Source organism: Microtus pennsylvanicus, chromosome 12, assembly GCF_037038515.1.
Source record: "Microtus pennsylvanicus isolate mMicPen1 chromosome 12, mMicPen1.hap1, whole genome shotgun sequence".
NCBI lineage: Eukaryota > Metazoa > Chordata > Mammalia > Rodentia > Cricetidae > Microtus > Microtus pennsylvanicus.
The window spans coordinates 45,830,763-45,847,460 of record NC_134590.1 but is presented as its reverse complement, the minus strand read 5'-3'; the positions used below and the strand labels follow the sequence as shown (position 1 = coordinate 45,847,460).

General features: G+C 44.0%; 1 protein-coding gene across 1 annotated transcript in view; it reads left to right on the top strand.

Moving 5' to 3' along the window:
- Zcchc4 (zinc finger CCHC-type containing 4) overlaps positions 1-16,698 on the top strand; it is a 40,437-nt gene that overhangs the window by 3,459 nt on the left and 20,280 nt on the right. Inside the window, exons 4-5 of the mRNA XM_075943544.1 lie at positions 10,759-11,034; positions 11,641-11,718. Coding sequence (XP_075799659.1) covers positions 10,759-11,034; positions 11,641-11,718 — 354 coding nt within the window. The remainder of the gene's footprint in view (positions 1-10,758; positions 11,035-11,640; positions 11,719-16,698) is intronic.

The following is a 16,698-nucleotide window of genomic DNA, read 5'->3' as shown; positions in this document are numbered from 1 at the left end:
CTTAAGCTCTCACTTGTCCTTGAGACCTTCAGCAGCTCCATGGCTGTATTTTGCAAAGCCTGTGTTTAGCCATGGGCTTAAAAATTTGATTTATTTTTATGAGTGTTTTGCCTTCATGTGTATCTGTGCACCATATTCATGCCTGGTGCCTGTAGAGGCCAGAAAAGGGCGTTGACTTCCCTGGAGCTGGAATTAGAGATGATTTTAAGCCTCCATATTCATGCTGGGAACTGGACCCGGGTACACTGGAAGAGCAGTGTCCTTTTTTTTTTTTTGGTTTTTTTTTTTTTTTTTGGTTTTTTTCGAGACAGGGTTTCTCCGTAGCTTTTTGATTCCTGTCCTGGAACTAGCTCTTGTAGACCAGTCTGGCCTCGAACTCACAGAGATCCCCCTGCCTCTGCCTCCCGAGTGCTGGGATTAAAGGCGTGCGCCACCACCGCCCAGCCGCAGTGTCCTTTCTTAAGGGATGAAACATCTTTCCAGTATTAGCTGATGTGTTCTCTCTCTCTCTCTCTCTCTCTCTCTCTCTCTCTGTGTGTGTGTGTGTGTTTGTGTGTGTGTGTTTTGTTTTGAGATAGAATCTTACTATATAGCTCTACTTGGATTTGATCTTACATTCTGTGAGCCTCTGGCTCTCAAGTGCAGGATTATGGGTAAAGCTATAAACATTTTAAAACTGGCATTATTAAAATGTTATTGGATGCGTTGGAATTCACAGACTTATTTCCGTAGGAAACCTGTGACAAGAATTCCTTTCTGCCCTGATTCTTCAGCATCGTACTGCATGTGCTGGGTGAAGCTGTCCAGGAAGCCACGTCTGATTGACAGTTTACTGATAATAGACAGGTTTTTATTTATGGTGCTTCCTTCTGCTACGCAGGCTTCAGCATTCAGCAGTGTGAGGCCTTATTCTGGCCAAGTGCAAGAGAGTCCTGTGGCCTGTTTAAAATATCTTGCTTGACGCTGAGGGTAGTTATGAATCCTTTAATCCCAGCACTGGGAGTCAGAGGTAGGTGGTGCTCTCCGTGAGTTTCAGGCCTGCCTGGTCTATCTATGTAGGGAGTACCAGGCCAGCCAGGGTAAAGAAGAGAGATCCTTCTTCAACAAAATAAAGCTAACCCAACCCAAACCACAACGAGTGAACAGGTAAATAAAATATCTTTCCTGAGCTTTCTTAGACATTAAAGCTTGTGGTAGAGGGTGCTTTTCTAAGATAACATTAGTACTTAACCAGAGGGGTCTGTTTCCTGGATAGGAGCTCAGTCAACAGTGAGAGATGTTGGGCGGGAGTGAGTGTGAGTGAGCACTCTCGTGAGGCTGGTGCCCCAGAGGTGACCTTCAGTCTCGCCAAGGTGGCCACACTTGGTGGAAATTAGAGGCTTGGAGCCATGAAGTAACTTGACGTTCATCCAGTCAGGATAACTAAACCATGATTCATGCTTTCTGCCTCTCTGATTCAAAGTATCATTTTAGACATGAAGGAAAATAGTGATTCGTGACTGACAATGATTTCCTGTATAGATAGGAGATGTTAGGATGTGATTATCGTAGCTGTAGGAAGCAGAGTATCGATGGTTTGGGAAGTAGAAAAGCGTGATCTGCGCTTTCTGCCCAGCAGCCCATCCATTTTGTAGCCGGGTAGGATTTGGTGCTGGCTTTTATTTTCCTCAGTGAAACCACCAAGCTGTACCACTCTATGGGTAGAAAGAAAGGTTTATAGGAGAGGCAGAGAGGAGCAAAATGGTGGAAAAGCAAGAGGATTTTATGACAGTCAGCAGGGGTCTTGGAGCTGACTGACCAGGACTGGACGCCTTTGCCCAAGGTTGTTGCGGGAGGTCCTCCCACTCCTCCAGCCTATAGCCGCTGAGATACCAGCCCATTGGGGCGTGGTCTCTCTCCCTTTAAAAAAGCGGCCACTTCCCTCTCCTCTCTTTCTTCACTTCCTGCTCCACTGGTGGCTAGACTCCCTTCCTGGTTGCGTAGAGGGCTGTTGTCTGGGACAGAGATCTGTAAGTTTTTTCCCCTTTAAATAAATACCACCCTATTAATCATAATTCCAAACTTTGTTTGTGACTTACGCCTTCACAAGGTTGTTGACCTTTGGGGGCAAATTGGTTTAAGGGAGGTTCCTGTAAACAGAAACCCCCGGTAGCTCTCTGTTTACCAGATAACAGTCCTTCTAGGTACCTGGCCAGAGTTCTTCTATTTAGGGCATTTTCATCAGCACAACCATGGGGGGGGGGTGCACATTAGAACTGACACTAAAATGTGCTTTTTTACAGAGTTGTGATAATAATATGCATTTAGTTTTATACTCTGCTGTCAGCCATTTTTGTCTGTTAAGCATGTTTTCATGTCACATAAGGATATTGGTGGCATGGTTAGACCCCAAGGAGATCTAGATGATCCTTTTCTCTGCATAAGTGGAGTCCGTTCTCATCCCCGTACTGCCAGAGTGCGGGAGTTATTTTTTATACATGCCTCATGTATTCAAGGCAAGCACCCACCACTTAATTATGTTTAAGTTAAAGACCTGATGAAGAATATTTTATTTTGGTTATTTGAGACAGGCTGTCTCTGTGTAACAACCCTAACTGTCCTGGAACTTGCTTTGTAGACCAGTTGGCCTCAAACTCACAGTAATCCACCTGCCTCTGCCTCCCATGTGCTGGGATAAAGTGTATTCCACCATGCCTGGCTGATAAGGAATTTTTTATTTTATTTTTTTGTTTTCCTAGACAGGGTTTCTCTGTGGCTTTGGAGCCTGTCCTGGAACTAGCTCTGTAGACCAGGCTGGTCTCGAACTCACAGAGATCTGCCTGCCTCTGCCTCCCGAGTGCTGGGATTAAAGGCGTGCGCCACCACCGCCCGGCTGATAAGGAATTTTTTAAAATCTGTTTTTAGATTTATTTTCTCTTATGTTTGTATTTTGCCTGCATGTATGAATGTTTACCATGTGTGTCCCTAATGCTTAAGGAGGCCTAAAGAAGGTATTAGATTTCTTGGAACCATAGTTATGGATGTTTCTAAGCCATCATTTAGGTCCTGGGAGCCAAACCCTGGTCCTCTGTAACAATAACAAGTGTCCTTAACTATTGAGCCATTTCTCTGGCTCCTGTTAAATACATTTTTAAAATGTATAATTAATCTATAAAATTGGCTAAAATATGAATTATTGAATTTCCAAAAAGCTATTTGGTATCGGAGAGGGAGGGGTGGACGACAGTAACTTCATCTGTTTTATGCTGATCTCTTGAGAGTATGTTTTGGTAAAATTATCTTCAATATCTTAAACCATGTATGACCCATAATCCCTGTCCCTCCAGTCATTTGTTCATACAGCAGATATTCGTTAAGAGTTCAAAGAGAACAGAGTGCTACCATTGGAGCCAATGTGTGTGTGTGTGTGTGTGTGTGTGTGTGTGCACGCGCGCGTGCTTACACTTGTATAGATACAAAGATGCGGAGTATAAAGAATGCCTTAAGTGAGTGTCAGCTCACTCTGTTGAGAGACTTAGGTACTCGGGAAAGCGAGGACATTACTGCTGACTCGTGCATTAGCTGACCCGCACACCGTGAAGACGTAGCATCTAATCTGTTTGGGAAATTCATAGAGGCTGAATTGATTTCACTGTATGACTGTCTAGTCGATGCTCCAGTGTTTTGTTATATGCTGTGTGGAGTAAAGTTCTAGATAGGTCATTCTTCTAAGATTTACCTTAAGATAGATCGTGTTGAGATCTTGGCAGGTCATTCTTCTAAGATTTACCTTAAGATAGATCGTGTTGAGATCTTGGCGTTTTTAAAGTCAAAGCTTGGTGGATTACCTGTTCCTTTAATATGCCTTCATGTTGAGATTAGGAGTTTGTTTTTGTGTGTGAATGAACATAGGAGTGATATATTCTTGAGATTGTAATTGTTTTCTAATTTAGGTAATTTAATCATGTCAACTCATCTGTAAATTAACTTATTAAAGAACCATATTGCAAGCATAAATTATATTTAAACTTGATACTTAGGATAGAACACAACCATAGTCTCAGTGTAAGTAGAAAGAGCTTCCTACTGCCTTTTTTCTTTTTTAGATAAGGTCTTGGATTGTAGCCCAGGCTAGCCTCGAACTTACAATCTTCCATCCTCAACCCCCTCTCCCCCCAAGTTCTGGTCTTATAGACATGGACCGTGATTCCCAGCTGACTCGTGTTGTTAGAAAAAGACGATGCAGTAAGATGAGTAGATCTTTGTTACCCAGTTTTTGTTATGTGCCTGGGAATATTGCACAGATTTCTAGTTTATGGAATGGTATTTGATAAGCATTTTTTATAACATGGTCTTTGAATCATGTTATATTTCATAGATGCTCAACTGACAGATTTATATTTTGTGCCTGAGATTTGCTTTTCTTTATAGTTTTTAGCTGCCTGTTATGCTTTAAAATGTGTTAATATTCTATTATATGGTGTACTTCCATACTTATAGAGACCAATGAAGTCTGAGAGGAAGATAAATCTGAATGTGGAGATCAGTTTTAATTTATGTGCATCCAGATAATTTTGCTTGGTTGATATTTCATTTGGTTATTTTTTTTAGAACTCATTTAAACTTAGATTTTCAAGGTCTGCTGTTAGACAAATGCCATAAACATAATTTGTGTACTCCAGGAAAGGCAAATGGAACATCAAATGGAGATCAATAAAAATGACATTTCAAAATGCTAGCCTGCAATTTGTGAATCATGCTGAGCCATGCGGCAGAATGAAATTTCCTCTCCCTCAGGGCATGTGCAGTAAACAGGAGGCAGGAGCTGAGTAATCCCGAGAGCTTCCTGCTCCTGTTCCTTCTTCTCTCAAACTTCAGAAGCCAGCCTGAATGCTAAATTTAAAACGGTGTAAGTGAATGATGATGTTGTGGTCACGAGACACAAAAGAAATGTAAGATCTGTTTGTCTTGCATCAAGATGGCTGCAGGGGCCTCTGAAGATTAGTTTGGGGAGTCTTAAAGGAAGGAAGCTATCAGGGTGCAGACAGTAGTGTGCTATGTTTCTCTTGATATTAGTTATTCTCAGGTGAGTGAATTGTCCTGCCTGTCCACTATTGCTTTCCTACATTAGTTGCTTTTCTATTGTTGGGATAAAGGCAACATTATAAAAGAAAGCATTTAATTGGGCTTACATTCCAGAGAGATGAGTCCATGATGGCGGACCAAAGAGATGGTAGCAGGAACAGCGGAGAGTTCTTATCTTGAGCTATAGCAGGAAGTAGAGAGCACCAACTGGCATGAGTCTTGAAACCTCAGAGCCAGCCCCCAGTGACATATTTCCTCTAGCAAGGCCCCACCTAAGGCTACCAACTGGGTACCAAGTATTCAGATGCCTGAGACTTATGGAGGACAGTTTGTTGAAACCACCATACTTACCTTCCTAGAGAATTAATTCATGGCTTCTGCCATCAGCTGTCTGTTCCCTTGTGTGATAGGTAGTTCAACTGAGTATCAGAATCTGATTGAACATCTCACACTTCATCTGCATGTGGGATTGTTTTCCTCTTCCTGTTGCTGTGGTCAGTACCCTGACAAAAGCAACCTAAAAGGCGAGAGTACTATTCTGGCTCACAGTTTGAGAGTGTGATCCGTCTTGGCAAGGATATCGTGGGGGCCAGGGCTTGAGGCAGCTGGTCACTTATGTCTGTCTCAGGAAACAGCGAGTGCTGGTGCTCTGTGAGCTTTCTCCTTTCTGTGCAGTGCAGGACCCAAGCCCAGGGAAGGGTGGTGCCCTTTATTCGGGCACCCTTCCCGCCTGAGTTAACCTAATCAAGGTAGTCCTTCACAGCTCTGCCTGGAGGCTTGTTTCCTTGATTGCAGATGCTATCAAATTGATGCTATCACACGAACTGTCTCAGGCTCTCAGGCATCTTTTATAAAGCCCATGTTTGTTGTGGTTGGCGAGTGCATTCATCTCCAGTACCAAATGTGCCTGCGTGGTAGTGTGCCTTCATGCTAAGCCGTGGCTTGAGGGCAGACAATCCTTCACTGGGATTCAAGTGATGTGCAGTACTGACTTAAATATGTGGTGGGTTAGGAACTGGGATCACGCTTTTTTTTTTTATTATGTATACAACATTCTGCCTCCATGTATGCCCACATGCCAGAGGAGGGCGCCAGATCTCATTACAGATGGTTGTGAGCCACTATGTGGTTGCTGGGAATTGAACTCAGGACCTCTGGAAGAGCAGCCAGTGCTCTTAACCACTGAGCCATCTCTCCAGCCCCTGGGATCACGCTTTCACGTGAGCATACAGTTGAGTTCCACCTCAACTGACAGCAGATACCCTTCCAATCTGAATAGCATCCATGAGCTAAAACAAAATGTAAAATATGTGATGAAATAACATTCTAGATTTTGCTTTGATTCAGAGTGATGCACTTTTTTTTAAAAGCATGGTTGTGAGAAACAGGCCACCAACCCTATAATAATGAGGTCAAGATACTCCAAGTATTGAAAGCAGACTATTGATACTCCGAGTATTGGGCTTCCTGCAGTTCCTTCCTCCAGAACCCGTGCCAGCCCAGACAAACTCTTATACTCACATAGCTGATGTTCAAAGTCCACTTTGGCACAAAGCAGTGCTTTTTATAGACACAGCGCAAATTCTACCCGCTCCTGTGTTCCTTACTGGTGTGGACACAGTTGATGATCATCTGGTATAGCCCTGTCCCAAACTCGCCATCCTCTGGGGCTCAAGATTCCCCACTCTGACACATGGTCTTTCTCCATCAGGAGGTAGACTGTCCAGTGCACCCTACTCTAGGATGTACTACCAGCTCCTCACTAAGCAGGTGCCACCTGCTCGGGAAGACAGGTCCAGGGCCACTGCTCCTGCTTGTTTGTCATCTGGCAAACTCAAGCCCAGGCACCACTGGCATTGGAAATAAGTTGCTTGGATTTTGTTGTCATGGTGAATCAGCCCATTTTTGGCTGTCCTGTTGTATCAGTCTGCATGCCCTGGGTTTTGTTGTTGAATTCTGCTTGTTCTCTTTATATTACAGTTTATGTCTTCTCCTTTTAGGGCAGGGTGGTGTGTCTTTTATATTTTTCTATCATCTTGGAAACTTTGTTGTATGTTATGTGTGTAAGTGCAGGTGCATGTGAACTGCAGCACAGGTAGAGAGGTCGGGGCACAACTTCTGGGAGTTGGTTCTCCCCTTCCAGTGTGGTTTTGTGAACCCTGCGGATGGGACTCAAGTCACCAGGCTGTTGTGGCAAGTGCTGTACCTAGTAAGTCATCTTGCTTGTCCTCCTTTGTATTTTTGGATGCCATGTCTAATCCTTTCTCTGACTTTCATCACTGTAAAACAAGAGAAGGCCATCTGTTTCTTCCTTGTGTTTTATTACTTTCATTTTAGTTGATTTTTTTTCTTTAGTTACCTTTGAATCTTTTGAGTATGTCTTAGAAATCTTTTACTTGACTCTTTTAGTTTTAAGTTCTATATGTCGACCTATATGCACTATTCCGTAGCAAAGCCTCTGCTCCGCAGCTGACTCCTAGCCTCTCTCCCATCTGTCCTTTCCTCTTGTGTTGTGTTGCGGCCATAGCCCTCACTGTTGGGAATGTTTCCTAATGTGAGCTCTCTGCTGACACAAAAATCCCAACCAAGTCAAATTAAAATATATCCAGGTTTAATGGCATTCCTGTGCTCTCAGGTGGCCCCGAGCGGGAACCAGGAGGCCGCTAGCTCGACCACCAGGAGCAAGGAAAAGAGACCCTGTGTTTCTCCTTTGGGAGCTCACTTAAATACCCTGTAGGAGTGGTCCTGACCACTGGGATTTGGAGTCCAGACCAATACAACTCTCAGGTCTGGGGGCTATGCTCCCAAATTAACACCCACTTTTGCTCTGAGATTCTGTGACTTGCTTCAGTGCCATAATAGCCCCCTTGGCAGGACTTGTTTATGTATCCATTTGGCTGAAAGTCAAAGTTGTTTCCATTTTGAAGCAAAAGACTTTTATTTAAAAGTTTTACATAAAAGTCTGTATGTAGCTACTCCATGATTCCATTTATGTGACCTGTCTAGGGTAAGCAAATTCCTGGAGACTAGAAGTAGGTTACTGGTGGCCAAGGCTGGGGATGGGGTAATGGGGAGCAGCTGCCAATGGGAGAGGTTTCTTTTGGTGGTGATGAAAATGATCTGGAATTAGACCATGGCATTGTAGCATGACTTTTAAATACCCCATCTGCCATTCCTTGACTACACAGCAACTGGTGGATTGTGTGTGGCATGCGAATTACATCCCAGTTGAAAACATCTGTCTGAGGCAGGAGACGCAAATAGTCCCGAGGCTTCAAAAAGAACTGCCCTTGCTCGAAGTAGCTACAGCCAGTCTTTTAGCTGATTTCTTATAGGTTTGGCCTTCCTACTTTTACTTCTCCTTCTGCACTGTAAGGCAGACTGGTTCGTTGTTCCCTTTTGTGATATTAAGATGAATATTAGCTAGCTTATCTAAAACCTGCCAGTGTTTCAGTTGGGGAGTTCTAGCAGTAATTGCTAACTGTTGCCTAGAGCTTAGAAGGGCGGCAGAATCCGATCGTTGCTTAAAGCATAGTGCTGTGGACCACCTCGTTGAAGCGCGTGTGGGGAAGCAAGATACTGTTGAATTCTCCCCTCCTGTTCTTTTGGTTTGTGTGTTTGTTTATTTCTGCACTGGAGACCAAAGCCATGGTGTTGTAGTCTGCAACAGTACAGTTAACTTTCTACATCAGCGTTTGCTCTGCAGCCTGGAGAAGTTTGCTTACTAGTTCAGCAGCCTTTCTGAAGATTTTCTAAGGACCTTATGCATATATGGCAGTGCTGACTGCGATCAAGGAGATTTTAATGTTCCCTGTCCCGCCCATTATTGTGTCTAATTAGGTTGACTGGAAACTCCAGCAGATGAAAGCTAGAATAGCTAGGGGGAAGGCATTGGGTGTTCCTCAGGAAGATGTCAGCCTCAAGCCTTCCTTCGTGGAAGTTGACTCCTTGTCATTTTTGTGAGGGACCTGCCTGTCTTTGCTGCCCCCCTCCCCGCAGTGCTAGAGTTAATAAACAGCGTGTGTAGCCATGTTCATCTTTTCACATAGGTGCAGGGCTCTTCTGGGGACAGTGTGGCTACTTCAGTCCTGGTCCGCTCACCCCTTCCAGGCGGGGTGCAGTCAGCTGCTCCCTCCCTCCCTCTGTTTCCTCCAGTCACTGTCCTGGGGGGTCAGTTGTACAGTATCTGAAAACTTTTGTGTGTTTTGTCAGGTTTTGGAGGGTCAGCTGGTAAATCTGGACTCCTTCTTGAGTCCGTCACTGGTGGAGAGGCAGCCGTGGTGACTTCACACCAGGGCTGCTGAAGGCTCTGCTAGACTTGCCACTGGCCATCTGTGCCTTAGGGTCCTTCCTTGCTGACCTTACTATGTGTCACTCTGAAGTTTCCTCATCTCTTTCTTCTTTGTAGTCATGAATGAAGCTGTCAGAGGAGCCCTTAGCAGGGGCTAGAGACATTTTGGTTGTAGGCAGCAGCTGATTTCTTGCTGTAACTGTTTAGAATACTCGCCACTGCCTTGGGGCCTTTGGAGTTCTAATGTTCTCTGGGTTCCTCTTTTATAGCTTCTGCCATGCAGATCCCAACTGAACCCATTGACTTGTCAGATGCAGGAACCCTGTAGCACAGTGCTGTGCTGTGCTTGCAGTCACACCCTGCTGCAGATCCCATGATGCTGTTGACTTGGCAGATGCAGGAACCCTGTAGCACAGTGCCGAGTCACACCCTGCTGCAGATCCCATGATGCTGTTGACTTGGCAGATGCAGGAACCCTGTAGCACAGTGCCACGTGCCGGGCTTACACTCACACCTGCTGCTCATTCCTTTTCCTTTTGTGTTCTTACTCTGATTTTGTAACTGGTGTCACATATATAAAAACCATCAGCCTTTAAGATATAATGACTGGTTTCTTCAATAATCTAATACATTGAAGAAAGAAAAGAACTGTAGTAACTCTGGAATCACATTTGAAAACAATAAGCAGGGTGTCCAGTACTGACCTGATTTCTGGTTTCTGAGACTGGTTTACATTTAGTCCAGGCTGGCCTGGGACTCAGGGTCTTCCTCTTTTGGTTTGTGGGTGCTGGGGTTGCAGACCTATGCTGCCCCAGCTGGCTCTGAATAGTCCTTTTAAAGGCTCTTGGTCCTGCCTTGCTGGCCTGGGGAGGAGCTGCTGACAGCCTGTGTCAGTACTGCTAAGAGCAGAGAGCTCGGTCGGAACATCTTTCCTTTTAGGAGGTAATTTTTCTTGCTAAATATGTCATAAGAACTTGAAGAATGATTTTGATTTCTCATTTTAAAATGACTGCCAACTGAGCCAGACTGTTTAACATGTCAAAGTTAGAGCACATGGATTTGTCAATAAATTTAAATGTGCTAGTAGTTGCCATTACTACTAAACTGTTTGAGTAATATATTATATTCATATTTTAAATGGATATTGATCTTCATTCAGTGACTAAATTGGAGCATCTCAATTCTTATGAAATTGCTGACTCTTTTCCACTTTGGAGGTATACAGCCAGACATAAATTCTGGCCAACATTCCATGGATCCTTTTTCTCATTTTTGCTTCTTTATGCAATACTCTTTGGGAAGTAAGAATACTTTGTGGAAACTAAGAATAGCAAAGTACACTGTCCTAATAAACAAAAACAAAGTTAAAACACACACCCCATGTCCTTGGTTGTATCTTGAAGGTACCTGAGTTTTATTCAATTGCCCTTGACTCAGAGAAAGTTCTGTCGAAGTTGCCAGCAATTGCTGTTACCTGTGGATTGGGGGGAGCATGGTGAGCACCAGCTGTTGTCTGACATCTCCATCACCCAGCTCCGGAGGCCCAGTCAGCTGCTCTATCCACTGGAGAACAAGAAGACACATGCCCAGTACCTGTTTACGGATAGGAGCTGCCAGTTTCTGGCGGGCCTCCTTGCTACCCTCGGATTCAGAAGAGTACTGTGTGTTGGAACACCAAGGTATGGTCCACTTTATTCGTTCTCCTCACAGCACTACGTTATCCTTACAAAACGTTCTATGAAGAGGTTCTGTACTGTGCGGAGTGAGGCTTGAGCTCTGGATGTAAGAGGACATGGAAAGTGTGGCCTCTCAGAGGGTTTGCAGCCCATAGCCCGTTTGAGAGAAGGCTTGTTGTAGGGTGGATGCTTTCCGATCTGAGAGTGAAATGTTTTGTGTTAGATTTCTCTGTTAAAGTTCTGCCCTTTAAAAAATATCTGTAAGGGGCTGGAGAGATGGCTCAGTGGTTAAGAGCATCGCCTGTTCTTCCAAAGGTCCTGAGTTCAATTCCCAGCAACCACATGGTGGCTCACAACCATCTGTAATGAGGTCTGGTGCCCTCTTCTGGTCTGGAGACATACACACAAACAGAATATTGTATACATAATAAATAAATAAATAAATAAATATTAAAAAAAAAAATATCTGTAAAACTAAACTGGGCCAGATTCTCTACAGTGTTTCGTTGAAATATCTGAGATGGGAGAAGAACAGCTATGGGTTTTGTTTGATGATTGTCTGTGGCATTTGTAGCTTCTTATTAGATTGGTTTTCATTACTTCCTTCAGGCTACATGAGCACATCAGATTGACAGCACCAGGTGAAAAGTCCAACACAAAAAGCCTCTTATTGGATATTGATTTTCGGTAGGTTTATAATATAATATCTCTTCTTTATTGTCTCATTTCGTTCTGTGTTTTTTTTCTCTCTAACCATTCATAATCTGTCACACTCTTTAACCAACACTCGGTAGTCGTAGGTTGTGAACATCTTGTTGGTCATGCAAAGTCAACACGCAACCTGTGGGATCTCACATAAGCTGGCAGTTGGTTTCTCTTTTTTACTACTGTGTCACTGACTCTCCTCTGTGAATGTGTCTCCTTGTATGTGACTCAGAATTAGAGATGCCTTCTCCTATGTACAGTCTTTTCTAATGTAATAATACTTCCAGATAAACTGAATTGCCTCATTGTGGTCAGATTTTTGGGACTTTGTTTCATCTTCAGATCTTGGTCATGTGATGAGACATTTTAAAAATACTGTCTTACCAGGTGATGTGCACACTGCTTCCTAGGTGCAGCCGAAGTGGCGGGAGGGCTAACTTGGAGGAGGCAGGTCTTGGCTGAGGGCTAGAAAGCAGGTGTGTTTGTGGGAGATAGCTGTGTGAGCTCTGGGTGGCACTTGTGTTGGGATGCACCCTGATGCTGACTTACAGTGTAAATGGTACAAGGTCCATCACTGCCCGAGTATGCAGAGTTGAAATGTCCCTCTTAGTTTCTGTCATTGTTTGAGTACTGCCTCATAGAGACTTTATGAAACAATTATTATTATCTCATATTGTGGACTATATTAGAGGGATCAGGCTTTGTGTCTTTCATTTAGATCTGATAGTATCTGTTTGATCAGTGCTACAGTATTTGTTAGGATATATGCCATTAAATATGCTTTCTCTCTCTGCAAATAAGGCAGGTTTAGAAAATTATTTATATGTATAAGTGTTTTATTTACATGTAATATGGACATCATATGTGTGTCTGGTACCCGGGGAGGTCAGAAGAGGGTATCAGATCTCCTAGAACTGGAATTAAGGATGGTTGTAAGCCACCATGTGGATGCTGGGAACTGAATAAGTGTTCTTAAACACTGGCAATCTTTGCAGCTCCAAAGCAGTCTTTTTTTTTTTAATTTAATTTTTTTATTTGGTTTTATTTCATGTGCATTGGTGTTTTGCCTACATGTATGTCTGTGTGAGGGTGTTAGATCCTTTGGAACTGAGTTGTAAACTGCCACGTGGGTGCTGGGAATTGAACCCGGGTCTTCTGGAAGAGCAGGCAATTGTGCCTAACCACTGAGCCATCTCTCCAGCCCCCAAAGCAGATTCTTTTTTTTTTTTTTTGGTTTGTTTTTTGTTTTTTTCGAGACAGGGTTTCTCTGTGGCTTTGGAGCCTGTCCTGGAACTAGCTCTGTAGACCAGGCTGGTCTCGAACTCACAGAGATCCGCCTGCCTCTGCCTCCGGAGTGCTGGGATTAAAGGCGTGCGCCACCATTGCCCGGCTCCCCAAAGCAGATTCTTAAAGCGTAAAATGTCACGTGAAACAGCAGAGCTGTGGGGCTGGGAAGATGGTACAAGGGTTAAAGAGTGGGATAGGGGAGTATGTATGCCTGGGGCCCCGAGTTTAGGTAAAGGTGGGTATGATGGAATGAACTGTGAGACAGAGATGGGAGTATCCCTAGGCTTCTGGCCAGCCAGCCTCACTGAGAAGGTGAGCTTCAGATTCAGGAGGAGACCTTGTCTCCACAAGTAAGGTGGAGAAATGATTGAGGATGGTTGCAAGACTGCCAGTGTTAAGCCTTGACTTTCTCACTTACCACACACCCATCACCTCCAGAAGTACAGATTTTATGATGTATTTTTCTTTATAATTCCAAGTCAACTATACTAGCTGCAGCAGCAGATCCTGGTTCTTCATCCTGCTGGCTGAGCCACAGGAGCAGGACTGGCCCGTGAACCACTTATCCCTGTTGACAGAACTTGTCTGTGTGTAACAGGAGCAGTCCTTCCCAAAGTGGCAATACAGACTTCTTTTATAAAGATTTATTTAAGATTGTGTGTCTGTGTGTGGGTATGTGCACGTATGCAGGTGCCCTCGGAGGCCCAAAGAGCTGGAGCCACAGGTGGTTGTGAGCCACCTGATGTGAGAGCTGGGAACTGAACTTGGGTCCTCTGTAAGAGCAGATGTGCTCAGAACTGCTGAGCCATCCCTCCAGCCTCAGCTTTAGTTTTAATTGAGATGTAATTATTATCATTTACCAGTTTGAGGTGTGTGTTTCACTAGTTTCCAGTATGTAATCAGTGGTGTGTTGGGCAGGTTTCTCTATTTCTTTCTTGGGGGATTTTTGATAGAAGGTCTCATGTAGTCCACTCTGGCCTCGAACATGTGCCTTAAACCCCCGCCTGCCTCTCAAGTGCAGGAATTAGAGCCGTGAGCCACCGTGCCTGTGTTAGAGCATTCCATCTGCAGGAAAGAAACCTCATGGTCGCTGCTCCTGACAGCAGCCGTTTGCTGCCTCCATGGGTTTGCCTGTTCTGGACATTTTCTATGAATGGACCCATTTAGTAAGTGACCTTGTGTCTAGCTTCCTTTAGTTAGCATTGTGTTTGCACGGTTTATACATACAGTGTGCAACAGCATTTCCTTTCTTTTTGTGACTGTTTAACATCCATTGCATAGAGACATCAATTTCTCTTTAAAAACTGTGTATTCCATTCTTTCCTAAAATTGTGTTGTAGTAGAAACCTTTAGGGTTGGTTTGGGACCTGATGGGAGGCCATTGGCAGGAGGGCATGTACTTGGAAGGTGAGTCTCATAGGTCACATTGGTAGCTCCCACAAGAAACTCCAGTAGCTAGGCCTGATGGCTCATGCCTGTAATCCTACTACTTAGGAGGCTGAAGCAGGAGGATTGCCATAAGTTCAAGGCACTCTAGTTTCCTGTTGCCCCATGAAAGGCCTGTTTAAGGCTATCCAAGTACCTCAACAGCAGTGTTTTCTGTTATGGGCTATAGATAGTGGGGGCTGAGTGATGCGAAGTTAACATTTGCTAAGATGGTTTCTATATACTCTAATTTTAGCATGAAAGATGTGAGACTCTATTTGGCAAACTATTATCCAAATAAAGTTAGAGCAAAAAATGAATTTCTTAGGTTCATTTATGAAGTAATTTTATTCAGCTCTTGATTACATTTCCTGTGGAAGAGCGTGCTTCACACTTGGTGACTGACTCTCATTTAAAGAGAATGAATGGCCAAATTAAGCCAATGTCCTTCTGAGCGGTTTTCAAGTGCATGCTTTTCTGATTGGTTTTGTTTGCCTTGTTCAGTGGAGAGAATAATTCTTTGTGGCCAATTTCATTTTAAGAGGGCAATGTTGGGTGATTTTTTTATATAATTTAAAATATGAATAATTATGTTCCCTTGTTTGTGTTTGATGGAAACTTAGGGCTGAAATCTTGGCCTTTCCCCGCTCTGGCTCAGCATACTGCTGCCCAGGACGCTTTGACCAGGTGTGCTGTGCTGGATGTCAATCAAATCCTCTTTTCAATTTTTACAACTGACTCTGCCTTTGTGAAGCAATGAAAAACTAGAGACTAAATTCAAAGGGGATTGTATTTCCCTTTCTTAAAGCACAGAACACCCTCAAATGACAGTAGATGGACAGCTCTCCCTACTAGTATTGGTTGAACAATAAAAAGCGGAGCACAGTGGTGCAAGCCTTAGTCCTGTCACTCGGGAGCCTGAAGCCACCACCGTGAGTTCAAGGCTAGCCTGGGCTACAGTGAGCTCCAGGGCGGTCTGAGTTACAGAATGTTGTCATCCTGTCTCAGAAGATGGAAACAAACAAACAAACAAATAAGACCCTTTCAGAAATGGAATTAGATTGGAGTATATGTTTGTTTACTAATAGGAATTGGCTTTGCCCTGTGGTTTGGAAATGGCTGTTAAGCCCAGTGTGGTGGTTTGACAGTTCCTAAGGCACTCATGCCTTTATTTACTTCTTCAGTGCAGATCAATATTTTATGAAAGCAGCAGATATGCTGACTGCATCTTAAATAATATTAAGGAGTGGTGAGCGGAGCAAGGAACAATGGGTTTAGATTGTGATACGGTGAATGGAAACATGATTTTTTAGTACTGGTGGCATTAAGACAGAAGTCTTTACAACTAATATTTATTAAAGTAAATACACACTTTAGAGTTCTATGTATCATTGTTTTACTTGCTCAATCAAGTTGATGAAGAAACTGAGGCTCAAGAAGGTTGACTGATTCCTAAGGTTACAAGTACACAAGGGACAGCGAGCTTGAACCAGACCACAAGCCTACACTGTTACCACAGTGTAAATGAGAAGAGGCTGAGCCAGACTGGCCACTGGAGGAGACGCTCGCGCTGTGCCGGTCCCTTCCGTACAGCGAGGGTCGTGCTCCAAGCCATGTCAGCGCTGGGTGCCGGTCCCTTCCGTACAGCGAGGGTCGTGCTCCAAGCCGTGTCAGCGCTGGGTGCCGGTCCCTTCCGTGCAGCGAGGGTCGTGCTCCAAGCCGTGTCAGCGCTGGGTGCCGGTCCCTTCCGTACAGCGAGGGTCGTGCTCCAAGCCGTGTCAGCGCTGGGTGCCGGTCCCTTCCGTACAGCGAGGGTCGTGCTCCAAGCCGTGTCAGCGCTGGGTGCCGGTCCCTTCCGTACAGCGAGGGTCGTGCTCCAAGCATTGTCAGTGCCACGGCCTTTCCAAGAGGTTAGAAAGTAAGGCTACATTTCTGATTTTCTTATTTTTTTAGTTTTGTCAGTCTTTCCAACAAGGATGGCATGGTTCATATGTGAATTATTTATAATAAGATAGAAAAAGCTCAAGAGTTTTTGAAGTATCTAAAGTTTCTGTGTGAAAACCTCAGGAAAGAGCGATAAAGACAGCAAGACCCAGGCCCACAAATGAAGAAACAGGTAGTTCAGCTGGGAAACAAGGATTTGGCCCTCTATATAATTAAGTAAATATAAACTGAAGCCCCTATGCAGTATGAGATTTTCTTAGCAAATTAGTAAAAAACAAAAATAAATTATAAAATGTGGATTCCCAA